This window comes from Bos grunniens, chromosome 3 (genome assembly GCF_055505025.1).
Source record: "Bos grunniens cultivar Pamir isolate PY7600 chromosome 3, Bosgru_T2T1.0, whole genome shotgun sequence".
NCBI classification, from domain to species: Eukaryota; Metazoa; Chordata; class Mammalia; order Artiodactyla; family Bovidae; genus Bos; species Bos grunniens.
Window position 1 is genome coordinate 25,889,059 of NC_141167.1, and position 26,174 is coordinate 25,915,232.

The window sequence follows — 26,174 nt, forward strand, 5'->3', positions numbered from 1 at the left end:
ACAGATGATGGAGTTTTTTGGGATAAGGAATTCCTTATTTATACATAGCCCAAGACCTTAGCATAATATTAAGCATAAAGTAATCAGCAAACACCTATAACAAAATGACCCATTCTAATTGCACAGAAGTCTTTTGAAATTTACTTCCTAATTTTCAGCAGTAGTTGCTAAACATGAGACCCTGGGAAAGTACAACATTATTTACTATTGCTATTACCTCATTTTATTGCACTCTGCAGGTTATTTCCTTTCTTACAAATTGAAGGTCTGTGGCAACCAGGAAATCTACTGGTGCTATTTTTCCATCAACATTCGCTCATATCATTCCTATGTCATATTTTGATAAGACTCATGAAACTTCAGACTTCTTCATTACTCTTTTATTTGTTATGGTGATCTGTGATCAAATGACCTCTGATGTTACCAGAGAAATTGGGGGCACTATGAACAATGCCCATATAAGACTAGAAACTTGATAAATACTGTGTGTACTCTGACTGATCCACCATCAGGCCATTCCCCTTTCTCTTTCCTTGGGTCTCCCTAATCCCTGAGTCACAATAGTATGGAAATCAGGACAATTATTAAACTTACAATGGCCTCCAACTGTTCAAGTGAAAGAAAGGGTCATATATCTCTCACTGCAGAATCAAATGCTGTAAATGATTAAACACAATGAGGAAAACATGCAGAAAGTCAAGACAGCCCAAAAGCTAGGTAGGCCTTTTTGAACAAACATTATCAAAGTTGTGAAAAGGAAAAGTCCTGAAAGAAAATTAAAAGTGCTATTTCAGTGAATATACAAATGAAAGAAAGTGAAACAGCCATATTTGTGACACAGAGAAAGATTCAGAGGTCTGCACAGATCAAACTAACCACAACAATCCCTTAAGCCAAAGCCTAATTCAGAGAAAGGTCCGAACTCCCTTCAATTCTAAGAAGGTTGAGAGAGGTGACGAAAGTACAAAAGAAAAGTAGGAAGCTAGCAGAGGTTACTTTAAGAACTTTAAGGAAAGAAGCCATCTCCATAACAAGAAAATCCAAGGTAAAGCTGCAAGTGCTGAGGTAGAAGCTAAGGCAAGTCAGAACATTAGTCAAGATCATTAATGAAGAAGGATACACTAAACAACAGATTCTCATATAGACAAAACAGCCGTATATTGGAAGAAGATTCCACCCAGGGCTTTCACAGCTAGAGAGAAGTCAATGTTGTTGTTCAGTCACTGAGTCATGTCCAACTCTTTGGGACCCGAGGGATTCCAGCACACAGGCTCCCCAACAATGCTTCACTATCTCCTAAAGTTTGCTCAAATTCATGTCCACTGAATCAGCAATGCCATCCAACCACCTCAATCTCTGTCATCCCCTGCTTCTGCCTTCAATCTTTCTCAGCATCAGGTGCTTTTCCTATGAGTCAACTCTTCACATCAGGTGTTGCAAGTACTGGAGCTTCAGGTTCACCATCAGTCCTTCCAATGAATATTCAGGGTTGATTTCCTTTAGGATTAACAGGTTTGATCTCCTCGTAGTCCAAGGGACTCTCAAGAGGCTTCTCAGTCAGTTCAGTAACTCAGTCCTGTCAGATGTTTTGTGACACCATGGACTGCAGCATGCCAGGCTTGCATGTCCACACCAACTCCAGGAGCTTGCTCAAACTCATGTCCATCAAGTCAGTGATGCCATCCAACCATCTCAACCTCTGTCGTCCCCTTCTCCACCTGCCTTCAATCTTTCCCAGCATCACAGCTTTTTCCAATGAGTCAATTCTTTCCATCAGGTGGCCAAAGTACTGGAGTTTCAGCTTCAGCATCAGTCCTTTCAATGAATATTCAGGACTGATCCCCTTTAGGATGGACTGGTTGAATCTCCTTGCAGTCCAAGGGACTCCCAAGAGTCTTCTCCAACACCACACTTCCAAAGCATCAACTCTTCAGCACTCAGCTTTCTTTATAGTCCAACTCTCATATCCATACATGACTACTGGAAAAACCATAGCTTTGACTAGACTCACCTTTGTCAGCAAAGGGATGTCTCTGCTTTTTAATAACTTTTCTTCCAAGGAGCAAGTGTCTTTTAACTTCATGGCGGCAGTCACCATCTGCAGTGATTTTGGAGCCAAAGAAAATAAAGTCTGTCACTGTTTCCATTGTTTCCCCATCTATTTGCCATGAAGTGATGGGACCAAACGCCATGATCTTAAGTTTTCTGAATGTTGAGTTTTAAGCCAACTTTTTCACTCTCCTCTTTTACTTTAATCAAGAGGCTCTTTAGTTCTTCTTCACTTTCTACCATAAGAGTGATATCATCTGCATATCTGAGGTTACTGACATTTCTCTTTGGAGATATTGATCAGATCAGATCAGATCAGTCGCTCAGTCGTGTCTGACTCTCTGCGACCCCATGAATCGCAGCACGCCAGGCCTCCCTGTCTATCACCAACTCCCGGAGTTCACTCAGACTCAGGTCCATCGAGTCAGTGATGCCATCCAGCCATCTCATCCTCTGTCGTCCCCTTCTCCTCCTGCCCTCAATCCCTCCCAGCATCAGAGTCTTTTCCAATGAGTCAACTCTTCGCATGAGATGGCCAAAGTACTGGAGTTTCAGCTTTAGCATCATTCCTTCCAAAGAAATCCCAGGGCTGATCTCCTTCTGAATGGACTGGCTGGATCTCCTTGCAGTCCAAGGGACTCTCAAGAGTCTTCTCCAACACCACAGTTCAAAAGCATCCATTCTTTAGTGCTCAGCCTTCTTCACAGTCCAACTCTCACATCCATACATGACCACTGGAAAAACCATAGCCTTGACTAGACGAACCTTTGTTGGCAAAGTAATGTCTCTGCTTTTGAATATGCTATCTAGGTTGGTCATAACTTTCCTTCCAAGGAGTAAGCATCTTTTAATTTCATGGCTGCAGTCACCATCTGCAGTGATTTTGGAGCCCCCAAAAATAAAGTCTGACACTGTTTCCACTGTTTCCCCATCTATTTCCCATGAAGTCATGGGACCAGGTGCCATGATCTTCGTTTTCTGAATGTTGAGCTTTAAGCCAACTTTTTCACTCTCCACTTTCACCTTCATCAAGAGGCTTTTTAGTTCCTCTTCACTTTCTGCCATAAGGGTGGTGTCATCTGTATATCTGAGGTTATTGATATTTCTCCCGGCAATCTTGATTCCAGCTTGTGTTTCTTCTAGTCCAGTGTTTCTCATGATGTACTCTGCATATAAGTTAAATAAACAGGGTGACAATATACAGCCTTGACGAACTCCTTTTCCTATTTGGAACCAGTCTGTTGTTCCATGTCCAGTTCTAACTGTTGCTTCCTGACCTGCATACAAATTTCTCAAGAGGCAGATCAGGTGTTCTGGTATTTCCATTTCTTGAAGAATTTTCCACAGTTTATTGTGATCCACACAGTCAAAGGCTTTGGCATAGTCAATAAAGCAGAAATAGATGTTTTTCTGGAACTCTCTTGCTTTTTCCATGATCCAGTGGATGTTGGCAAATTGATACTTCTATGCAAAGTATCACACGAAATGCTAGGCAATCTTCATTTCAGCTTGTGCTTCATCCAGCCCGGCATTTCGCATGATACTCTGCATACACGTTAAATAAGCAGGGTGACAATATATAGCCTTGATGTACTCCTTTCCCAATTTGGAACCAATCTGTTGTTCCATGGCTGGTTCTAATGGTTGCTTCTTGACCTGCATACAGATTTCTAAGGATGCAGGTCAGGTGGTCTGGAATTCTCATCTCTTGAAGAATTCTCCACTTTGTTGTGATTCACACAGTCTACGGCTTAGTGTAGTCAATAAAGCAGAAGTAGATGTTTTTCTGGAACTCTCTTGCTTTTTCAATGATCCAACAGATGTTGGCAGTTTGATCTCTGGTTTCTCTGCCTTTTCTACATCCAATTGGAATATCTGGAAGTTCTCGGTGCACACACTGTTGAAGCTTGGCTTGGAGAATTTTGAGTGTTACTTTGCTAATGAGTGAGATAAGTTCTTTGGCATTGCCTTTCCTTGGAATTGGAATGAAAACTGACCTTTTCCAATCCTGTGGCCATTGCTGAGTTTTCCAAATTTGCTGGCATATTGAGTGCAGTACTTTCACAGCATCATCTTTTAGGATTTGTAATAGCTCAACTGGAATTCCATCACCTCCACTAGCTGTGTTCGTAGTGATGCTTCCTAAGGCCCACTTGACTTCACATTCCAGAATGATTGGCTCTAGGTAAGTGATCACGCCACTGTGGTTATCTGGGTCATTAAGATCTTTTTTTGTATAGTTCTTCTATGTATTCTTGCCACCTCTTCTTAATATTCTCTGCTTCTGTTAGGTCCATACCATTTCTGTTCTTGATTGTGCCAATCTTAGCATGAAATGCTCCCTAGGTATCTCTAATTTTTCTTGAAGAGATCTTTAGTCTTTCCCATTGTATTGTTTTCCTCTATTTCTTTGCATTGATCACTGAGGAAAGCTTTCCTATCTCTCCTTGCTAAGAGTCTTCTCCAGTACCACAATTTGAAAGCATCAATATTTTGGCACTCAGCCTTCTCTATGGTCCAACTCTTACATCCTCACATGACTACTGGAAAAACCATAGCTTTGACTAGACAGACTTTTGTCGGCAAAGTGATACCTCTGATTTTTAATATGCTCTCTGGGTTTGTCATAGCTTTTCTTCCAAGGAGCAAGCGTTTTTTAATTTCATGGGAGCAGTCACTATCCACAGTGACTTTGGAGACATCAATGCCTCACTACAAAGCTACAAAGGACAGGCTGACTCTCTTGTTGGGGGCTAATGCCACCAATAGTCATTTTATCATTCTGAAAATCCTAGTACCATTAAGAATCACAGTAAATCTGTGATAGAGCACTCTGTTTGTGCTCTATAAATGGAACAACAAAACCTGGATGAAAACAGATCTGATAACATATTTGCTGAATATTTTAAGCCCACTGTTGAGTTCCTACTGTTCAGAAAAAAAAGATTCTTTCCAAATTATTTCTCTCCACTGACAACACACCTGGTCTTAAAAGAGCTCTGATGGAGACGTACAAAGAGATTCATATTGTTTTCATGCCTGCCAACACAACATTTATTCCTCAGCCTGTGGATGAAAGAAGGAGTCATTCCAAATTTCAAGTCTTACTTTTTGAGACATACATTTCATATGGCTATAGCTGCCATAGATGATAATTCCTCTGATGGATATGAGCAAAGTAAATTCAAAGCCTTCTGGAAAAGATTCACCATTCTAGATGCCATAAAGGATAGTCATGATTCATGGGAAGAGGTCAAAATATGAACATTAACAGGAGTTTGAAAGAAGTGGATTTCAACCATCATGGATGACTTTGTGGAGTTCAAGACTTCAGCAGAGGAAGTAACTGCCAATGTGGTGCAAATAGGAAGAGAACCAGAATCAGAAGTAGGGCCTGAAGATGTGACTGAATTGTTGCCATCTCATGGGAAAACTTGAACAAATGAAGAGCTGCTTCTAATGCATGAGCAAAGAGAGTAGTTCTTTGAGATAAAATCTACTATTAGTGAAGATGTAGTGAAGATGCTGAAATGACAACAAAGGACTTAGAATATTACATAACCTTAGTTGATAAAGCAGTGGCAGGGATTGAGAAGATTCGTTCCAATTCTGAAAGAAGTTCACTGTGGGTAAAATGCTATCTAAGAGCATCACACACTACAGAGAAATCATTTGTGCAAAGAAGAGTCAATTGATGTGGAAAACTTCACTGTTGTCTTATTTTAAGAAACTGTCACAGGCAAGCCAACCTTCAGCAACTGACACCCGAATCAATCAGCATTCATCAGCACTGAGATAAGATCCTCAACCAGCAAAAAGATTATGACTCGCCAAAGGCACAAATGATGACTAGCAAATTTTAGCAGTATTTTTAAGGAATGTGGATTATTTTCTCAGACATAATACTACTGCACATTTAAAACACTACAATACAGTATAAACAAATTTTTAATGCACTGGGAAAGCAAAAAGTACATGTAACTTGTTTCATTGTGACAGTCACTTCATTGTAGTAGTCTTGGAACCAAACCCACAATATCTCCAAGGTATGCTTGTACAAGTATGTGCAACCCATTACTATGTATGATTATTCCTTTAAAAAGGAAAAAAGCTATTTTACAATCTTTCAAAGGAAGATGATAGGGAACTTTTCAAAGGAAGATGATAGGGAACTATCAGAGGAAGAGGAGATTGAAAGATGAATGGAAGAAAATAAAGATGGTAGAAAACATAACTCTATGCTTCTGATCTTCACTGCCTTCCTATGAAGATATGACAACAAAAATCACATGAGGAATGAAAGTAACTGAGTAAACATTATTTCCAGATAAAGACATTTTATAAAATGTCAAACTTAAACCACACACCAAACTGACAATTGCATGGATTTAAGAATCAGAGGTGGCTCAGACAGTAAAGATTTCATTTGCAAAGCAGGAGACCGGGTTTGAACTCTGGGTCGGGAAGATCCCCTGGAGAAGGGAACGGTCACCCGTTCCAGTACTCTTGCCTGGAGAATTCCATGGACAGAGCACCGGTGGGCTACAGGCAAAGAGTTGGACATGACTGAGCAACTAACACTTCGATACTTTTACTTTTGAAGAATCCGAGAGGGAAGGTACTCATTTTGTTCTTTATATACATCTCTATTTTAAAAATGTTTACTAAAGCACAGTATCTAAAAATGTGGGGCTAAATTTTTTAAAAATTCTAATGCATAAATAAAAATAAATTATGCACAGTAAGACCAGCATGGGATGATGCTTATTTAGACTTTAAATTGACTTTATATGATGTATATAACTCAAATCATTATGCCTCACACCTTAAACTGTGCTCTATGTCAATTATAACTCAATAAAACTTGAAAAATGATTTTATAAATAATTTGGAGTACATAATGGTTAACATGGTGACAACAGACATGAGTTTGCTGATGGACCAAAGAAAAATATTACTAATAGATAACATTTGCTATCTTTCCTCTTCAGAAGTACAAGCTATGATCAGTTCTCTTGCTTTATGCTGATTCATATATGTGAGGCAAAAAAAGGTTGCTACTATTTCTTTCCACATGTACCGATAACAACAACAAAATTACAGAGTTTATCTGCATTTAAGAGTCAAGACCAGAAAACAAGTTCATATATTCAAGACAAAAACTGGTTTGAAATATTCCAAACTATTTTTTTAGGTTCAAATGCACTTGGTAAATGTTTTAACTCTTTCCATACTCATCAAACACTTTTACACCAAAATGGCATTCAACATAATAAAAGGATTAAAAGCTCTTAAGAAAGAAGATTTAAAAAAAAATAAATAAGGCAAATGGTTCAGCTCACAACAAACCCATTTTTCTGCTACACTCCAGAAATGGAACTTAAGGCTATGCTGAACAGGCCCAGCAAAAGCAGGTTTGCAGACAGATTTTATGGAACAAACTGTATCGAACAAATACCTGTATGTCTATTGCTAGATCTTAGACATAAAAATATACAATAATTCCTATCTTCAAGGTGACACTACTTCACAGTAGACAGTATTGCTGCTTTAAAATAATTCTTTTAGTTTATTCAAGAAAATCCAGAACAATTTTGTAATAAAATGAAACTACAGTAATAAAAAGGACACAAAAATATTAACAGACCAATACAATTACCACTAGGTGTCACTCTGATATAAAGTTCTTGGCTGCCTTTAGGCTTACTTTTATACTTTGTAAAGTCTTCCTGGTAATAACATGGGAATGGCATTATCTTATTTAGTATCTCTCTGTACTTTAGTATTTATTTACATATATATATATATATATATATATATATATAGAGAGAGAGAGAGAGAGAGAGAGAGAGAGAGAGAGAGAGATACAGGAAAAGTAGTATTTATCCAACTCCTTAATAACAGTAAGATGGCCAACAGCTAAAAACTAACAATTATAAGTCACATAAAATTTCATGTGTCTATTTTTTAAATTTCCTGCAGTAGACGATTTAATGTGCATACAAATTTATACACATGCTCATTTACTGAGACATACATATTAACTGATCTGCTGCTGCTGCTGCTAAGTCGCTTCAGTCGTGTCCGACGCCAAACATTGCATTTAGAGGAAGAATTCAGAGACAAAAAAAGAACATGGTCTCTGAGTTTGAGAAGTTAATATTCACAAGGGAAAACCAAAACACAAAAAAAGAGTAAGATGTTTTAAAATCAATTTTGAAAGTATACACAAAATTTTATGATATCATAAGAGATGAATCAAAGTAACTATGTCAACAGTGGTTAGGAAGGGCTTCATAAAGGGAGATGTTTACTCATGGTATTCAAAGATGAGTGTAAGCTTTCCAGAAAACTAAAACAAGAAAGAAGAAAGTCAAACAGAATATAGAAAGTAAGGTACCACCAAAGGATATGAGGAGATTTAGAAAGATTATAAAAGATCACCATAGGAAAACTATGTAAGATACAGAACAGAGGAAGGAAGAAACTGAAAGAATAGAAATAGAGGGAGGAACTGTTACAGTAACTAATGAAAGAAATTAATTCTTGAACTGCAACATAAGGAATCAAAATAAAGGAGGAATTCAAGTGATACCATGAAACTAAGAGAACTTAATCAAAAGCAGTGAAAGAAATGAAAAAAAACTTCCAACAATTCCAAATATCCCTGAGAGTGCCTTCCACAGTGATGCATATCAACAAACCAACAATGAACAAAGAAAACATCCATGATGTGATTATTTAACTGGTATATAATTCATAATAAGAGAATAACTATAATCCAGAACAAATAAAAAATTGGAACAGTGTGGACAAGTAGTAGAAAGATACATATCATACAATAATAGTATCTGGCTTACAATTTATTTGGAATCAAGTTTCATTTATAAAATGTATGTAGCTACTTAAATTGTATTTGTTTTCTTTTTTTTTAAGTTTTTTTTTATTTTTTAACTTTACAATATTGTATTGGTTTTGCCATATATCAACATGAATCCACCACAGGTATACACGTGTTCCCCATCCTGAACCCTCCTCCCTCCGTCCTCCCCGTACCATCCCTCTGAGTCGTTCCAGTGCACCAGCCCCAAGCATCCAGTATCGTTCATCAAACCTGGACTGGCGACTCATTTCATATATGATATTATTCATGTTTCAATGCCATTCTCCCAAATCATCCCACCCTCTCCCTCTCCCACAGAGCCCACAAGACTGTTCTATACATCAGTGTCTCTAGTACTCTTGCCTGGAAAATCCCATGGATGGAGGAGCCTGGTAGGCTGCAGTCCATGGGGTCGCAAAGAGTCAGACATGACTGAGCGACTTCCCTTTCACTCTTCGCTTTCCTGCATTGGAGAAGGAAATGGCAACCCACTCCAGTGTTCTTGCCTGGAGAATCCCAGGGACAGGGGAGCCTGGTGGGCTTCTGTCTATGGGGTTGCACAGAGTCGGACACGACTGAAGCAACTTAGCAGCAGCAGCATACAGGGTTATGGAGAAGGTAATGGCACCCCACTCCAGTACTTTTGCCTGGAAAACCCCATGGACAGAGGAGCCTGGTAGGCTGCAGTCCAAATGAATGATAACACAAATGCTTCTACTCTATCATACTTCAGTAGAAGTCCATTTTTACAGTAAATTAAAAGACTAAGAGTTTACAAAATGTGACCCCTAGAAACTCTATCATATATATCTATAACAAAGCTTTAAAATAGTTCACATTCTCCAAACTAGGATAGAATTAAAGTATAATTTTAACATATATAATCGAGAAGTGAACATTTTCATCACCATCTTTGAAATGAGCAGGGACACAAAACTGACTCCAACTGAGTGAACCAATAAAAAGTGGTTGAAGTGATTAAAATATCCATGAACTTTCACCATATCCCAAATACTTCAACAGCAAAAAAGTGAAGTCACTCAGGCATGTCTGACTCTTTGCAACCCTATGGACTATAATCCACCTCCTCCATAGGCTCCTCCTCCATCCATGAGATCTTCAAGGCAAGAATACTGGAATGGATTGCAATTTTCTTCTCCAGGGGATCTTCCTGACCCAGGGATAGAACTCAGGTCTCCCACAACAAAAAGAATAAGGTCAATTTGAAAGAGTCGCTATTAACTACTCAGTCTCATGCTATACAAGAGCAGTTAAAATTTATTTAATACAGAACTGTATTCTAGTATTCTTAAAATAGATAAAAACTTGAGATAATTTTATGATTTAAAAGAGAAAGTATTATATGACACTGAGTTACTTCTCTAATTACAGTGAATACATTCATCATTATGCTAAGAAAGTAAAGGCCTGCTAATACCCTCCTAATATACCAAGGATAACTTGGCAATATTACTGAAAATACGTATAAGCAATAAGCATGATCAATTCTAACTAATTATAATACTCCTGTAAAGATAAATAAAATTATTTTTCAATATCAGTAGATGAGTTTTGTGATTTTAAAAATGCAAGCTCATTTTAAATATCAGCAAAGAGACAGAAAGTATAAAAATTATAAAAACTATAAAAAAGAATCAAACATAAATCCTGGAGCTGAAAAATACAATAAGTGAATTGAACATTTCACTAAAGGGGCTCAACAATAGACTTGATTAACAAAAAGAATCTATGTGCTAAGACATGTCACTTGAAATTATCCAGAGAAATAAAATGAAAGATAAAAAAGACTGAAGAAAGGCCAAAGGCCTTATGGTAATCCATTAACGGACAAATATACACATAATGGGAGCTGCGGAGGGAAGGAGAAAGCAGATTTGAAGAAACAATGGTTGAATACTTCCCAAATATGGGAAAGAAAAGACATTCAGATTCATAAGGCACAAAAGATAACAGAAGGATAAATCCTAAGAAATCTACATCAAAACACATTAAAATCAAACTGTCAAATTAAAGGATGTGAATGCGTGCATGTGTGCTCACTCAGTCATGTACAACTCTATGCAACCCCATGGACTGTAGCCTGCCAGGCTCCTCTGTCCCTGGAATTTTCCAGGCAAGAATATTGGAATGGATAGCCATTTCCTACTCCAGGGGATCTCCCTAATTCAGGGCTCAAACCCACATGTCCTGAGTTTCAAGCATTGGCAAGTGGATTCTTTACGACTGAGTCACCTTATGGCAATTAAAGGATAAAGAGAAATGTGAAAACAGCAAGAGAAAAGCTTGTCACATAAAGGGGACCCTCACAAGACTATCAGCTAATATTTCTCAGTAGAAACCTTTCCAGTCGAAAGAAAGTAGAATAATATATTCAAAGTTCTGAAAGAACAAAACCACCAAACAAGAATACTATGGCCAGCAAAATTATCCTTCAAATATTAAGGCAGAATAAAGACTTCACCAGATAAACAAAAGCTGAGAGAGTTCATCAACAGTAAGCCAACCTAATAAGAAATGCTAAAGAGAGTACTCTACGTTCCAACAAGAAGACACTACATAGAAACAAACCACAGAATATTTTAACAGTGGTACTTAAAACACTTAATCTGAGAGAGGAGTTAAAAGACAAAAGTGCAAAAAATAAGTATAACTAAAAATATGTTAATGTATACATAATATGAAAAGATGCAATTTATGAATCAGTAACAAAAACAGGCAGGTCAGGTGGTCTGGTATCCCCATCTTTTTAAGAATTTTCCAAAGTGTGTTGTGATCCACACAGTCAGAGGCTTTGGCATGGTCAATAAAACAGAAATAGATGCTTTTCTGGAACTCTCTTGCTTTTTTGATGATCCAACGGATGTCAACCTCTTGAGAAATCTGTATGCAGGTCAGGAAGCGACAGTTGGAACTGGACATGGAACAGACTAGTTCCAAATCGGGAAAGGAATATGTCAAGACTGTATATTGTCACCCTGCTTATTTAACTTATATGCAGAGTACATCATGAGAAATGCTGGGCTGGATGAAGCACATACTGGACAAGATTGCTGGGAGAAATATCAATAACCTCTGATATGCAGATGATACCACCCTTATGGCAGAAAGTGAAGAAGAACTAAAGAGCCTCTTGATGAAAGGGAAAGAGGAGAGTGGAAAAGATGGCTTAAAGCTCGACATTCAGAAAACTAAGATCATGGCATCTGGTCCCATCACCTCACGGCAAATAGGGAAACAGTGGGAAAGTAATAGACTTATTTTTGGGGGGAACTCCAAAACCACTGCAGATGGTGATTGCAGCCATGAAATTAAAAGACACTTCCTCCTTGGAAGTAAAGTTATGACCAACCTAGACAGCATATTAAAAAGCAGAGACATTACTTTGCCAACAAAGGTCTGTCTAGTCAAAGCTATGGTTTTACCACTAGTCATGTATGGATGTGAGAGATGGACTATAAAGAAAGCTGAGCACGTAAGAATTGATGCTCTTGAATTGTGGTGTTGGAGAAGATTCTTGAGAGTCCCTTGGACTGCAAGGAGATCCAGCCATCCTAAAGGAAATCAGTCCTGAATATTCACTGGAAGGACTGATGCTAAAGATGATACTCCAATACTCTGGCCACCTGATGCAAAGAACTGACTCATTTGAAAAGACCCTGATGCTGGGAAAGATTGAAGGAGGGAGAAGGGGACGACAGAGGATGAGATGGTTGGATGGCATCACCGACTCAATGGACATGAGTTTGACTAAACTCCAGGAGTTGGTGATGGACAGGGAGGCCTGGCATGCTGCAGTCCATGAGGTCGCAAAGAGTTGAACATGACTTAGTGACTGAACTGAAATGAACTGAACAAAAAGAGGAGACAATAAAACAGCAGAGGTTTTGTATATGACTGAGGTTAGGTTAAAATAGATTGTAGTAACTGTAAGATGTCTTATATAAACCCAATGGAAACTACAGAGAAAATACCTAAAGGAGATATACAAAAGAAAATGAAAAGAATCAAAGAATGATACTACCAAAAAAAAAAAAAAAAAATCAACAAAGAAAGACAGTAAAAGAGGAAAAGAGATAAAAAAGCCACAAGACAGAAATAAACAATTAACAAATAGCAACAGTAAGTTCTTTTCTATCAGTTATTACTTTAAATGTTTATGGATAAAACTCTCCAATCAAAAGACACAAACAGGCTAAATGGATTAAAAACACAAACTCCAACTATATGCTGTCTATTGTGTGTATGCTCAGTTGTGTCCAAATCTTTGCAACCCCATGGACTATAGCCCATCAGGCTCCTCTGTCCATGGGATTTTCCAGGCAAAGTACTGAAGTGAGTTGCCAAAAGTATCTTCCTGACACAGGAATCAAACCCACGTCTCAGGCATCTCCTGCATTGACAGGTGGATCCTTTACCACTGAGCCACCTGGGAAGCTCATATACTGTCTACAGGAGACTCTAGATTCATGAACACATACAGGCTGAAACTGAAAGAATGAGAAAAGATATTCTGTGTAAATGGTCCAAAACCAGACAACTAGATGAAGGAGATCCCTCACTCTCCCTATCCCTCCCGCCCACTCCCCCAAACACACACACACACACATTCACGAGTACTATTCAGCCATAAAAAAGTACGAAATGCTGTCATCTGCAGAAACATGGATAGATCCAGAGATTATACTTGATGAAATAATACAGAGAAAGACAAATAATATATGATATCACTTTTATGTGGAATCTAAAAAATCTAATACAAATGAATGTATATACAAAAGAGACCCAGAGACATAGAAAACAAACTTATGGCTAAAAACGGGGAGAGGGAGCCAGGGAAGAAAAATTAGGAGTATGGGATTAACACACTACTTGGCTGGAGACTCCCAGGGACGGGGGAGCCTGGTGGGCTGCCATCTATGGGGTCGCACGGAGTCGGACACGACTGAAGCAACTTAGCAGCAGCAGCAGCATACGTGAAATAAATAAACTGTACAGCACTGGGAATTATACCCAATACATTTTAATAATCTATAGGGGAACATAATCTACAAAAATACTGAAACACTATACTGCATACCTGAAATTAACACAATACTGTATATCAATTATACTTCAATCTAAGAAAAAAGAAAAAATGTTGTGAGAAAATATTATATAATGATAAAAGAAGCAATTCACCAGGAGGACATGTCAATTATGAGCATATATGTACTCAACATCAAAGAACCCAATTTACAAAGCAAACAAGGAAAGAATCAAGGGGAGAAATATATAACAACACAAAAATAGCAGAGGATTTCAATAATGGATAAAACTTCCACAGAGAAGATCAATAAGGACTTGAACAAAAATTGTAGACAAAATGGAATTAACAGACATGTACAAAACATAACATCCAACAGCATACACATCAGAATACACATCCTCTTAAGCACACATGGAACATGCTCAGGACAGATAATAAATTTAAGAAAAGCATAAAGGAAAGTGCTGCTGACTTTCAGTTTCATTATACTGTGGTTGGAAAACATATGTGGTATGATTTGAGTCTTCTTAAATCCGTTAACTTGTTTGTAACCGAATATGGCAGGATTCCCTGGCAGCTGAGAGGTAAAGAATCCACCTGCAAATGCAGGAGATGCAGATTTGATCCCTGGGTTGGGAAGATCCTCTGGAAAACGAAATGGTAACCCACTCTAGTATTCTTGTCTGAGAAATCTCATGGATAGAGGAGACTGGAGGGCTACAGACCATGGGGTCACAAAAGGTGGACATGACTTAGTGACTAAACAACCACCACCACCTAATATGTCCTCTATCCCAGAAAATTTACAAATATGTAGATATTAAACAATGTAATGCTTGAACAACCTATAGGCCAAAGAAGAAATAAAGAGAAGTAGAAAATATCATCAGACAAATGAGAACATAACATTACCAAAACTTATGGAAAGCCGTGCTAAGAGGAAAGTTTCTAGCAATAGATGCCTACATTTTAAAGAGTAGAAAGATCTCAAATAAAAACAATACTAAAATTCATATGGAACCACAAAAGACCCTAAATAGCCAAAACAATCTTGAGAAAGAAGAATGAAACTTAAGGCTTCACACTTACTGACTTCAAGAAATTTTACAAAGTTATCGAAACAGCCCAGGACTTGCATAAAGAAGAGAATAAAATAAAGTCCAGAACAAAACCCACACATAAGTCACATGATCATTGACAAGGGTACCAAGTCTACATTATAAAGAGTCTCTTTAACAAATAGTGTGGGCAAAATTGGATAGCCACATGCAAAAGAATGAAATTAGATGCTTATCTTATACCATACCCAAGAATTACCTCAAAATGGGTTAAAAATCTGAAATTGCAAAACTCCTAGAAGACAACATAAAGAAAAAACTCCATAATATTTATCTTGGCAATGATTTATTGGATATGACACCAGAAGCATAGACAACAAATACAAAAATAGACTAGTGGGACTAAATTAAACTAAAAAGCGTCTGTACAGCAAAAGGAATAACAGAGTAAAAGGAACCTACAGAATGGGAAAAAATATTTGCAAACTACATTATCTGCTAAGGGGTTAATATTCAAAACAAAGAAATGTACAACTAAATAGCAATAAAGTTAAATAATCCAATTTAAAACTTGGCAAAGGACTTTAACAGACATTTCTCCAAAGACATACAAATGATCAACAGCTATATAAAAAGATACTCAATCATCATGAACTATAAATCAAAACTACAATGAGATGTCACTCATACATGTTAAGATGGTCATTATAAAAACAAAAACAAAATATCAGAAAATGACAAGCACTGGTAATGTGGAAAAATCAGAAGGAATACTTGTGTTCTATTGCTGGAAATGTAAAATGTTCAGCCACTATGCAAAAAAGTATAGAAGCTGCTCAAAAATTAAAAACAGAAATACCATATGATCCAGCAAGGCCACTTCTGGGTATTAATCCAGAAGAACACACCTAAAAGTCTATTGACAGAGGAATGGATAAGGAAGATATGGTACCTATATACAATGGAATATTTATTGTTGTTTAGTCCCTAAGTCGTGTCTCATTCTTTGCGACCCCATGGGCTACAGCCCATCATGATTCTCTGTCCATAGTATTTCCCAGGCAAGAATACTGCAATGGGTTGCCATTTCCTTCTCCAGGCGATCTTTCTGACCCAGAGATTGAACCCACGTCTCCTGCACTGCACTGGCAGGCAGATTTTTTTTACTGCTGAGATACTAGGGAAGCTCTAACAGAATATTACTCAGCCACATAAAAGCGTGAAATAATGCCATCTGCAGCAACACTGATGGACCTAGAGATTATCATACTAAGTGAAGTGAGGCAAATATCATATATCATTTATATGCGGAATCTACTTTTTAAAAAAAGAAATGAATGTATTTACAAAACAGAGATGAACTTACAGATACTGAAAACAAACTAACAGTTAGCAAAGGGGGAATGGGGAGGGGTGGCAATAAACTAGAACCCTGGAATGAATACACATACACTACTATATATAAGATATTAATAGATAACCAACAAGGATCTACTGTATAGCACAGGGAACTCTACTCAATATTCTGTGATAGCCTATATGAGAAAAGAATCTTAAAAAAAAAAGTATATATATATATATATACATATAACTGAATCACTTTTGCTGTACACCTAAAACTAACACAACATTGTAAATCAACTATACTCCAATAAAATGAAATACAGAAAACAAAAACAAACAAACAAACAAAAAAAACAGAGGAATAAACCAACACACACACAAAGAATTGAAAGTAATGTCTAAAGAGATATTTGCAATCCCATGTTCACCATAGCATTATTTACAATAGACAAGAGGTGGAAATAACCTAAATGTCCATAAACAGATGAACAGATAAAACATGGCACATACACACAATATAATATTCAGTTCAGTTCAGTCGCTCAGTCATGTCCGACTCTTTGCGACCCCATGAATCCCAGCACACCAGGCCTCCCTGTCCATCACCAACTCCCAGAGTTCACTCAGACTCACGTCCATCGAGTCGGTGATGCCATCCAGCCATCTCATCCTCTGTCGTCCCCTTCTCCTCCTGCCCCCAATCCCTCCCAGCATCAGAGTCTTTTCCAATGAGTCAACTCTCTGCATGAGGTAGCCAAAGTATTGGAGTTTCAGCTTTAGCATCATACCTTCCAAAGACACCCAGGACCGATCTCCTTTAGAATGGACTGGTTGGATCTCCTTTCAGTCCAAGGGACTCTCAAGAGTCTTCTCCAACACCACACTTCAAAAGCATCAATTCTTTGGTGCTCAGCTTTCTTCACAGTCCAACTCTCACATCCATACATGACCACTGGAAAAACCATAGCCTTGACTAGACAGACCTTTGTTGGCAAAGTAATGTCTCTGCTTCTGAATATGCTATCTAGGTTGGTCATAACTTTCCTTCCAAGGAGTAAGCGTCTTTTAACTTCATGGCTGCAGTCACCATCTGCAGTGATTTTGGAGCCCCCAAAAATAAAGTCTGACACTGTTTCCACTGTTTCCCCATCTATTTCCCATGAAATCATGGGACCAGATGCCATGATCTTAGTTTTCTGAATGCTGAGCTTTAAGCCAACTTTTTCACTCTCCTCTTTCACTTTCATCAAGAGGCTTTTTAGTTCCTCTTCACTTTCTGCCTATAAGGGTGGTATCATCTGCATATCTGAGGTTATTGATATTTCTTCTGGCAATCTTGATTCCAGCTTGTGCTTCTTCAAGCCCAGCGTTTCTCATGATGTAATCTGCATAAAAGTTAAATAAGCAAGGTGACAATATACAGCCTTGACGTAATCCTTTTCCTATTTGGAATCAGTCTGTTGTTCCATGTCCAGTTCTAACTGTTGCTTCCTGACCTGCATATAGGTTTCTCAAGAGGCAGGTCAGATGGTCTGGTATTCCCATCTCTTTCAGAATTTTCCACAGTTTATTGTGATCCACACAGTCAAAGGCTTTGGCATAGTCAATAAAGCAGAAATAGATGTTTTTCTGGAACTCTCTTGCTTTTTCGATGATCCAGCGGGTGTTGGCAATTTGACCTCTGGTTCCTCTGCCTTTTCTAAAACCAGCTTGAACATCTGGAATATTACTCAGTTTTAAAAAAGGAAATCCTGTAATATGTTACAACATGGATGAACCATGAGGATATCATACTAAGTGAAATAATCCAGAAACACAAATGCTGCATGATTCCACTTATATAAGATATTTAAAGTAGTCAAACTCATAGAAGCAGAAAACAGAATGACAACAGCCAGGGAACTCGGCAGTAGGGGAAAATGGGGAGTTGCTTTTCAGTGGATACAGTTTCACTTCTACAAGTGAAAAAGTTATAAACATTTGCTGTACAACAATGTAGCTACTGTTAATAAAACTATAATGTACATATCTCATTTATATCTGGAGGAATTTAGGCAAAGAAAAGAACAAGTCCAAATGCCTTACTGGGTATAACCTATTCAGTGAACTGAAAGAAGTCCATTACAAGTTGGGCACGGTGAGTAAGAAGGAGAGTGATAACAGATGAAAACTAGAAATGCAGCAGTGTCTGGTCAAGCAGGGACTTACAGGCCATGTTAAAAGACTTGAATTTTATCCTCCAAACAGTGGAAAGTTTCTTAATGGATTTAAGTAAAGGAATAACTATCTGATTAGTTTTAACAGCCTTGCTGTTCTCTTAACATACTTCAATTAATAAAATTAAATAAGAATCTCCCCAAAAATGAACAAAAGCAAAATTTCAGAAATATCTAAAATTTAGATTTAAGGCAAAATTCTATTAAAATAAAAATACAATTTCTGGTTCTACAACAAACATGGATCAAATAATCTGAATCGAATATGAATTCAACATAGTTTCTCTATAGAATTTTGGTAAAGTTTGTCTTAAAACGGCAGGCATACACTTTGAGTTTCCTTTGAAAGAATAATGCTAAAGCATTTATTCAGACGCCAGGGAGGGAAAGTAATGGAAATGTCTTATTTCTGATCTCTCATTAATCAGTATTAAAAATGAGGGCACTTCAGCTAAAAAGTCTGATATCAATGTACTTAATAATTTTGTTATTTTTTTTAAGCTCTGAGATGTTTGGTTGGTATCTGCCCTGAAACAGCTTTATATACCATTCTGTATATGTAGAACAAAAAACCTTTCTTCTCAAACTTACCTTAATCTCAAGACAGTATTTAAAATTAGAACACAATAATCTATATGGAACAACATCAATCTGGTTTTCTTTCTCCTTCTTGGTATAGCAGTCAACTCAAAAGAAAAGAATATGAGCTGAATGTTTACCTAATAAATTTTTTATTTGTGAAGGCTATATGGCAGGAAAAACCTTACCAACAGTACAGCTGTCTTCCAGTACCACATCAACATTTCTGTCTCTGTACTCAACCCTGAAGTCCAGCATCCGCGGTTGCCTTTCTACAATTTGCCTAGATGGCATTACAGGTCGAAATGCTGAAGAGGAAGAGGGAGCAGGAGCTGGAGCTGGGTGACTTGCTGGATCAAATGCAGGTCCTGATATAGTCTCACCTCCATAGTCACTGAAATATTGACAAAAAAGCATTATCATCAACCAAATCACTACAAATTACCACTAAAGATCTACTCCATACTTGGCTTGTGTTGTTCTTCACATCATATTTATCTACCTGTGCATCAAGGACTAACTTAAGTTCTAATTCTTTCACAAAATCTCTCCCACTGAGTGAAAGCCACCTTACTTTCCCTCTCATAGTAGTATCACACATATTATTCAATTATTTTTTTGTCTTGTGCTCTTACTATGTTGGTAAAACATCATTTAAACTCTTGTGAATTACAGTATTTTCTTTCTGATTTACTTACCCAGTCGTTAACTACATTTTCCACAAAATCTATTCTGAAAACTTTACTATTCCTAAACCAAATAAACAAATAGCCTTAACCATTCCTTCTAAAAACAATCTTTCCTTCCCATCCCATCCCCAAATTTCACCTTTCTTCTAGCTAAATTATCCTTCATATCTCAGATTGAATATTTTTCAACTCAGAGCACGTTTTACTACCTCAGACTAGTTCTAACTTCTCACCACTACCAATAATTATGAAGCTCACATTTGTGTTTTTATTGGCTGTATCATCTGCCAAGTTCAATACTTTATCACAGGAGATACACATTTAACAAACTAATGAGAGGAGAAATAATTCTAAAGAATTTGGATTTCTTTCTCTAACTTAATGTATATTTTATATATACATATATATATATATATATAGTCACTATTTTCCCCCTCAGTAGGAAAAGTAGTGGGGGAGCATAAGAAATGCTCCCATTAAATATCATTATTGTATAACTTTTCTCCAACATAAGAACTATAAGCTCAGTTCTAAAATACTTTTCTTCTCACCCTGAAGCTAAAGTAAATTAATGGGTGGGGGGCTCGAATAGGAACAATGACAAGAATGACCAAAAACAAGCTAGGTTAAGCCTTGTTTATACAATTAAGGAGAAAATATTTATATTTACTTCATATTTTAAAGAATAGAATTAGGATAAGACTAAGAATAGAGTAGAAGAGAACAGAATAGAATAGAAATTATCAGTATGTTTAATAGTTAGAACTAAGTATTGTTTCAAAAAACTTTTGATTCTGGGACATATTTGTAATATGTGTTTTGGATTCCAAATATTTCTCACTGTAGGTCACTGTCAAAAAGTCTTAACATGACTAGGTTAGATCTTAACTGAGTTCAGGCACTCAAGTAATCGCTGATTCAAAGACATAAACCTATCCATTCTCCCAGTTGTTACAGTCAAGGAAAGTAATGTGGGAAGGAAGACATGAGAACAGAGAAAATGTCCCAAGCAGGAAGAATGTCACTGCTGGAATCCAAAGTGAGTTTCTAATATCTAAGAACAGAATCTGTGCAACACTTCAGGTATCTAAATGTTGTCACAATGTCTCAGAACCTAAGAAAAACAGTAGCTTAGTCACTGACTTATTGTTTCTTAATTCCAAATTCACCCCTGTATAGTCTTCTGTAATTTAGGAGCTAAGATTTCTGCAAAATTATATTTTTTCTTTAAGGTTTCCTGATAGACTCTGTCAAATAGAGGTGCTAGATAGAACTTAGTAACTAGGAGCAGGGCAAGAAAGATTTCCTTCTTCCTGTTTACATGCATTTCCATTAGCATCACCCTGCAGCTTTCAGTCGCGTGCTTTTCTTCAGCATTCCTACAATCAGCTTCTTGTCATTCCCCCTGAGATACCAGTTAATGGCTAGACAATAAACATCCCACAGAAGTCTGATCCTCCATTCCAAAGAGCCCATCTGAAATTTAAAGTTCTGTTAATTTCTTACACCTTCAAGTGGTAACTTCCTGAAGCAATGATTATACCTGTTACTTCAGTTTTACTTTTTTGCTCTTTTAGTCCTCCAAACCTGTTTAACTGATCCTACATTGTGTGCTTAGTCACTCAGTCGTGTCCGATTCTTTGAAACCCCATGGACTGTAGCCCACCAGGCTCGTGGGATTCTCCAGGCAAAAATACAGCATTCTTGGATTCTGAATTCATGGGATTCTCCAGGAAAGAATTCTGAAGTGGGCAGTCATTCATTCTCCAGGGGATCTTTCTGACCCACAGATCGAAGCTGGGTCTCCTGCATTGCAGGCGGATTCTTCACCGTCTGAATACCTCTGTTAAAAATACCCTAGAGTGTGGTTTCATTTTCTTGATAACGAAGGTGTCCCAGGAAACAGAGGATTCAGGAACTGCCTTGATTATGGTCTTGACCTTCAATGCACTGCTTAGCTCCTTGCCAACGGAAAATGGGATATTAGTGACCCAAGCCATGCACTGGCATAATGATTAACTATCACTATTGAAACAAGTGCCTGAAGGAACCAAATGATGATCTGACCTGACCATTATGGTGGTAATAATGATAACAAGAACTATGAGCAGACTGCTTCTCACTCCAAAGGAGAGCTTACAGAACAGAATGACACACTAGGGAGTTTTAACATTCCATTCATTCATGTTAAGAATGTTACAGAGTTTCTGAAGTGGCACTTTTAAACAAGTTTCTTATCTCTTGTAATCAAAGGTATGATTCTCCTAAAAATCAGACTCAGAATTTAAGTTTTCAGCTTGCATAGCTATAGTGAAAGTTGAATATACATGCTTTTTAAATCTCTCTTGTGAAAGTTAAGGCACTGTTGCGGAAGGAGTGAGGCCCTAAGATGTGGAATGGGGATGAAAGTGAAAGTTGCTCAGTCATGTCTGACTCTTTGCAATCCCATGGACCGAATAGGGGTCGTATGCTGCTGCTGCTGCTAAGTCGCTTCAGTCGTGTCCGACTCTATTCGACCCCACAGACAGCAGCCCACCAGGCTCCCCCGTCCCTGGGATTCTCCAGGCAAGAGTACTGGAGTGGGTTGCCATTTCCTTCTCCAATGCATGAAAGTGAAAAGTGAAAAGTGAAAGTGAAATTGCTCAGTCGTGTCCAACTCTTACCGACCCCATGGTCTGCAGCCCACCAGGCTCCCCTGCCCATGGGACTCCCCAGGCAAGAGTACTGGAGTGGGTTGCCATTGCCTTCTCCAGGGGTCGTATAGGGGACTGTATTCTCCAGGCCAGAATACTGGAGTGGGTAGCTGTTTCATTCTCCAGGGGATCATCCCAACCCAGGGATCAAACCCAGGTCTACCACATAGCAGGTGGATTCTTGACCAGCTGAGCCACCAGGGAAGCCCAGGAAATGCAGATACCTGAGTGGATTCAGATAAAGGTTAGAACTGTGAACCCCTTGAGTCTCTCTGAGCCTCTTTTGTAAGCAGAAATAGCTCCTCCTCATGGTTAAGAAGACTAGTCTCTTGCTTAAAAACTATTAATACTATTACCTGAGACAGTTCCCTTGAAAGTTGATGCCTATTCTTAAAACCTACCTCCACCATTCCTTACTACTTAGAAAGTCGGATGTAGGCATGCTCCACAAAAACAAGTACAACATATTAACTGAGAAAAGATAGCTTATATCCAAAAGTAATTATAAGATTTTGATAAATTATATCAGCAAAATCATAGGGAATAGTTGTGGAAATAAATTTGAAGTGAGTTTGACAAAAAGAGTTTGGATAGGGCCAAATATAATATGTTTGCTTAAGCAGCTGTAAGAACCTCTAATAGTTTTCTTGTTGACCGAAGGAAACTTAAATCCCAAATGAGTCTACATTTAATGAGGATGAAATGCCCAAACTTTCCTGGCAAAATGTAGAAGAAATAAAGATGCTTAAAAAAACATGAATGCTGGAGTTAATTAATCATGTAGAACCTGAATATATACACATCATCCCATGACATTATCCATGAGGTCCCAGAGAATACTGCACTAAAGCATTGAAAAAACACATTAGGAAGGAAATCTACATCCTTGAAAAACTCTGTAGTAGCTGTCTTCTGTGGGTAGGGAATAAGACAGGTGTTCCAGGGCTAATGACACCACTGAAAAAGATTCCCTAATAGGCATGATGGGATCCCACAGTGCAGAGGTCACAGAGCAGAGTTCAACAAGAAAAAGGTGGAAGCAATGATGTTAATAGACATCATGGATGAAACGTAAGAATAAGAAGATTTCAACCTGCAGAAATCTTTAATAGTACTTCATTGAATGTGGCACTTCTAAGAAACAAAATTGAAAGTCAGTTGACTAAAATTACTTGATCTATAAACAGTAGAAACCTAGATCTGGCAACCTAGATCCTAACTTCCATAATATCTACACTGGAGGGTCAAGTCCTTAGTCCCCTAAAGACAATGCAAGAAAGCCACCGTAAGTATTGTAAAATTTCCTCTAAGAAGTCCCCTAAGAGACCTGTAGCTATTTACTAAGGGTTTGTGTACTGATTAAAGGAAAATCTAGATCTTTAGGAAATTACTAGATGCTAACTCTAATACTAATTCTCCTGGGAATATAAAAATGGAAGATTACAGTGGTAAATGAAGTTTTGGCCTAATCTAATCACACAAGGTTCATTTACTCTCTTCAACCTACTCTGCAGTTTTTTCCCCAGATCCCGATAGATAGCTCCTATTGACTTCCTGATCCATGAAATCAGGGATATTAGGTAGGAGGAGAGAACAGGAAGAACAACTCTTGCATACACTTTTTGTTTTAATTTGCAAGCACCATGACAAGCATTTTGCTTCCTCTCAGCAGGGTAAACAATATGCCCTCACTGTCTTTTCCTGAAGATTAAATCAACTCTCTTGCTCTTTGTCATAATAATCTAGCCTGGACAGATCTTGATTACCCAGGTATTCCACAAAACATTATAGTGATGACAATGCAGACTGGCCCTGAAGAGCAAAAGCAGCAAGCATTTTGATGCTTTGGTAAGATACACTGGCGCGCTAGACATTAGGAGATACACACCACAAAAATGCAGGGCCCTTCACCTTGTTGAAGTTTCAGGGTCCAGGGTCAGAAGCTGGTTGCTGTCCCTTGTACGCCCATCAATGCCTAAGAGATATCTAAGCTAACTGAGAAAGAAAAAATTTGGACTGGGAAAGGAAAAAATGATTATGTCTAATATGCCAGTACCAACCAAAAATAGACTGCTGAAACATCATTACAACCCTAATCAAAGATATCCCTGAATGACTTCCCTGATGGTCCAGTGGTAATGAATCTGCCTGCCTGCCTATGCAGGGGACACAGGTTCTATCCTGGTCAAGGAAGATCCCACATGCCTTGGAGCAACTAAGCCCAAGTACCACAACTACTGAGCTCACGTGCTACAACTACTGAAGCCTGTGAGACTAAAGCCCATGCTCCCCAACAAGAGAAGCCATCACAATGAGAAGCCCACACACTACAACGAAAGTAGCCCTACTCACAGCAACTAGAGAAAGCAACTAGCACACAGCAACAAAGATGCAGCACAGCCAAAAATAAATAACTAAATGAAATTTTTAAAAAAGACAGTAGTGAGAGTGAGGAGAACTTAAGGTTGTAACACAGGGTGATCGCTTCATTTAGACGGAGAAATAACTTGAGATACAAATCTATACTGAATCACATGAAGTAGTTAATGAATTGGTCAGCTGATCAGAACTTGGAAAACATAAAAAGAAAACTGACTCACACAAGAGTCTGAGGAAGAGGAATGGAAATGGATCATTTTGTGTGGACACAAAATGTGAAAATATGTTATTGGGTGACTGCTGTCTAGGAAACTGAAAGTAAAAGTCACTTAGTCGTGTCCGACTCTTTGCAATCCCAGATACTAGTCCATGGAACTTTCCAGGCCAGAATACTGGAGTGGGTAGCCATTGCCTTCTCCCGAGGATCTTTCCAACCCAGGGATCAAACCCCTGTGTCCTGCATTGTGGGCGGATTCTTTACCAACTGAGCCACAGGGAAGCTATCCAGTTAAAAAAACAAAAAAACAGGAGGGGGGACTCTCAATACAGATAAAATGGCATTGTTCTGCTGATGTCAGTGAGCTTTATTCATTTGTACCCCAGGACTATTCAATACTTTAAGGTACAATCTGGCCATGCCAATAGGAGTGGAGGTTAGGCACAACAATATCAACTTACCCTCACCAAGTCTGCATCTGGCTAGGGAATCTACAGACTGCCTAAACTGCAAACAAGAGAGACCAATATGGAACCCTCAATACAACCCCATTCACAGGAGTCTGGTAATGGATCATTTCTACCATGGAGGGGGCAGTCAGTAATCTGTTCCTATCTAAAAAGACACTTTTCTGGATACATAGTTGACTTCTCGGACAGCAATGCTTCTGCCAGCACCACCATTCATGGATTTAAGGAATGCCTCATTGATCTATGGCTTTCCATCCAACACTGGTTCTAACCAAGGAACTCATTTCATAGTAACAGAAGTTCAGCACTGGTATCACTGATGTATACCATTACCCAGAAACAGCTAGCTATTTAACAGTGGAATGGTTGAAGATAGTTATGGCACAGATTGGGTATAGTTTGTGTGTCAGTTGCTCAGTTGTGTCTGACTCTTTGCAACCCTATGGACTGTAGCCCACAAGGCTCCTCTGTCCATGGGATTCCCCAGGCAAGAAAACAGGAGTGGGTAGCCATTTCCTTCTCCAGGGGATCTTCCCAACCCAGGGATCAA

The 26,174-nt window shown here is 38.2% G+C and overlaps 1 protein-coding gene across 3 annotated transcripts in view; it reads right to left on the reverse strand.

Moving 5' to 3' along the window:
- Positions 1 to 26,174, reverse strand: part of FAF1 (Fas associated factor 1) — a 497,001-nt gene that overhangs the window by 332,470 nt on the left and 138,357 nt on the right. For all 3 annotated transcript variants that reach the window (XM_086387547.1, XM_086387559.1, XM_086387570.1), the window contains exon 4: positions 19,365 to 19,570. In XM_086387547.1, coding sequence (XP_086243673.1) covers positions 19,365 to 19,570 — 206 coding nt within the window. The remainder of the gene's footprint in view (positions 1 to 19,364; positions 19,571 to 26,174) is intronic.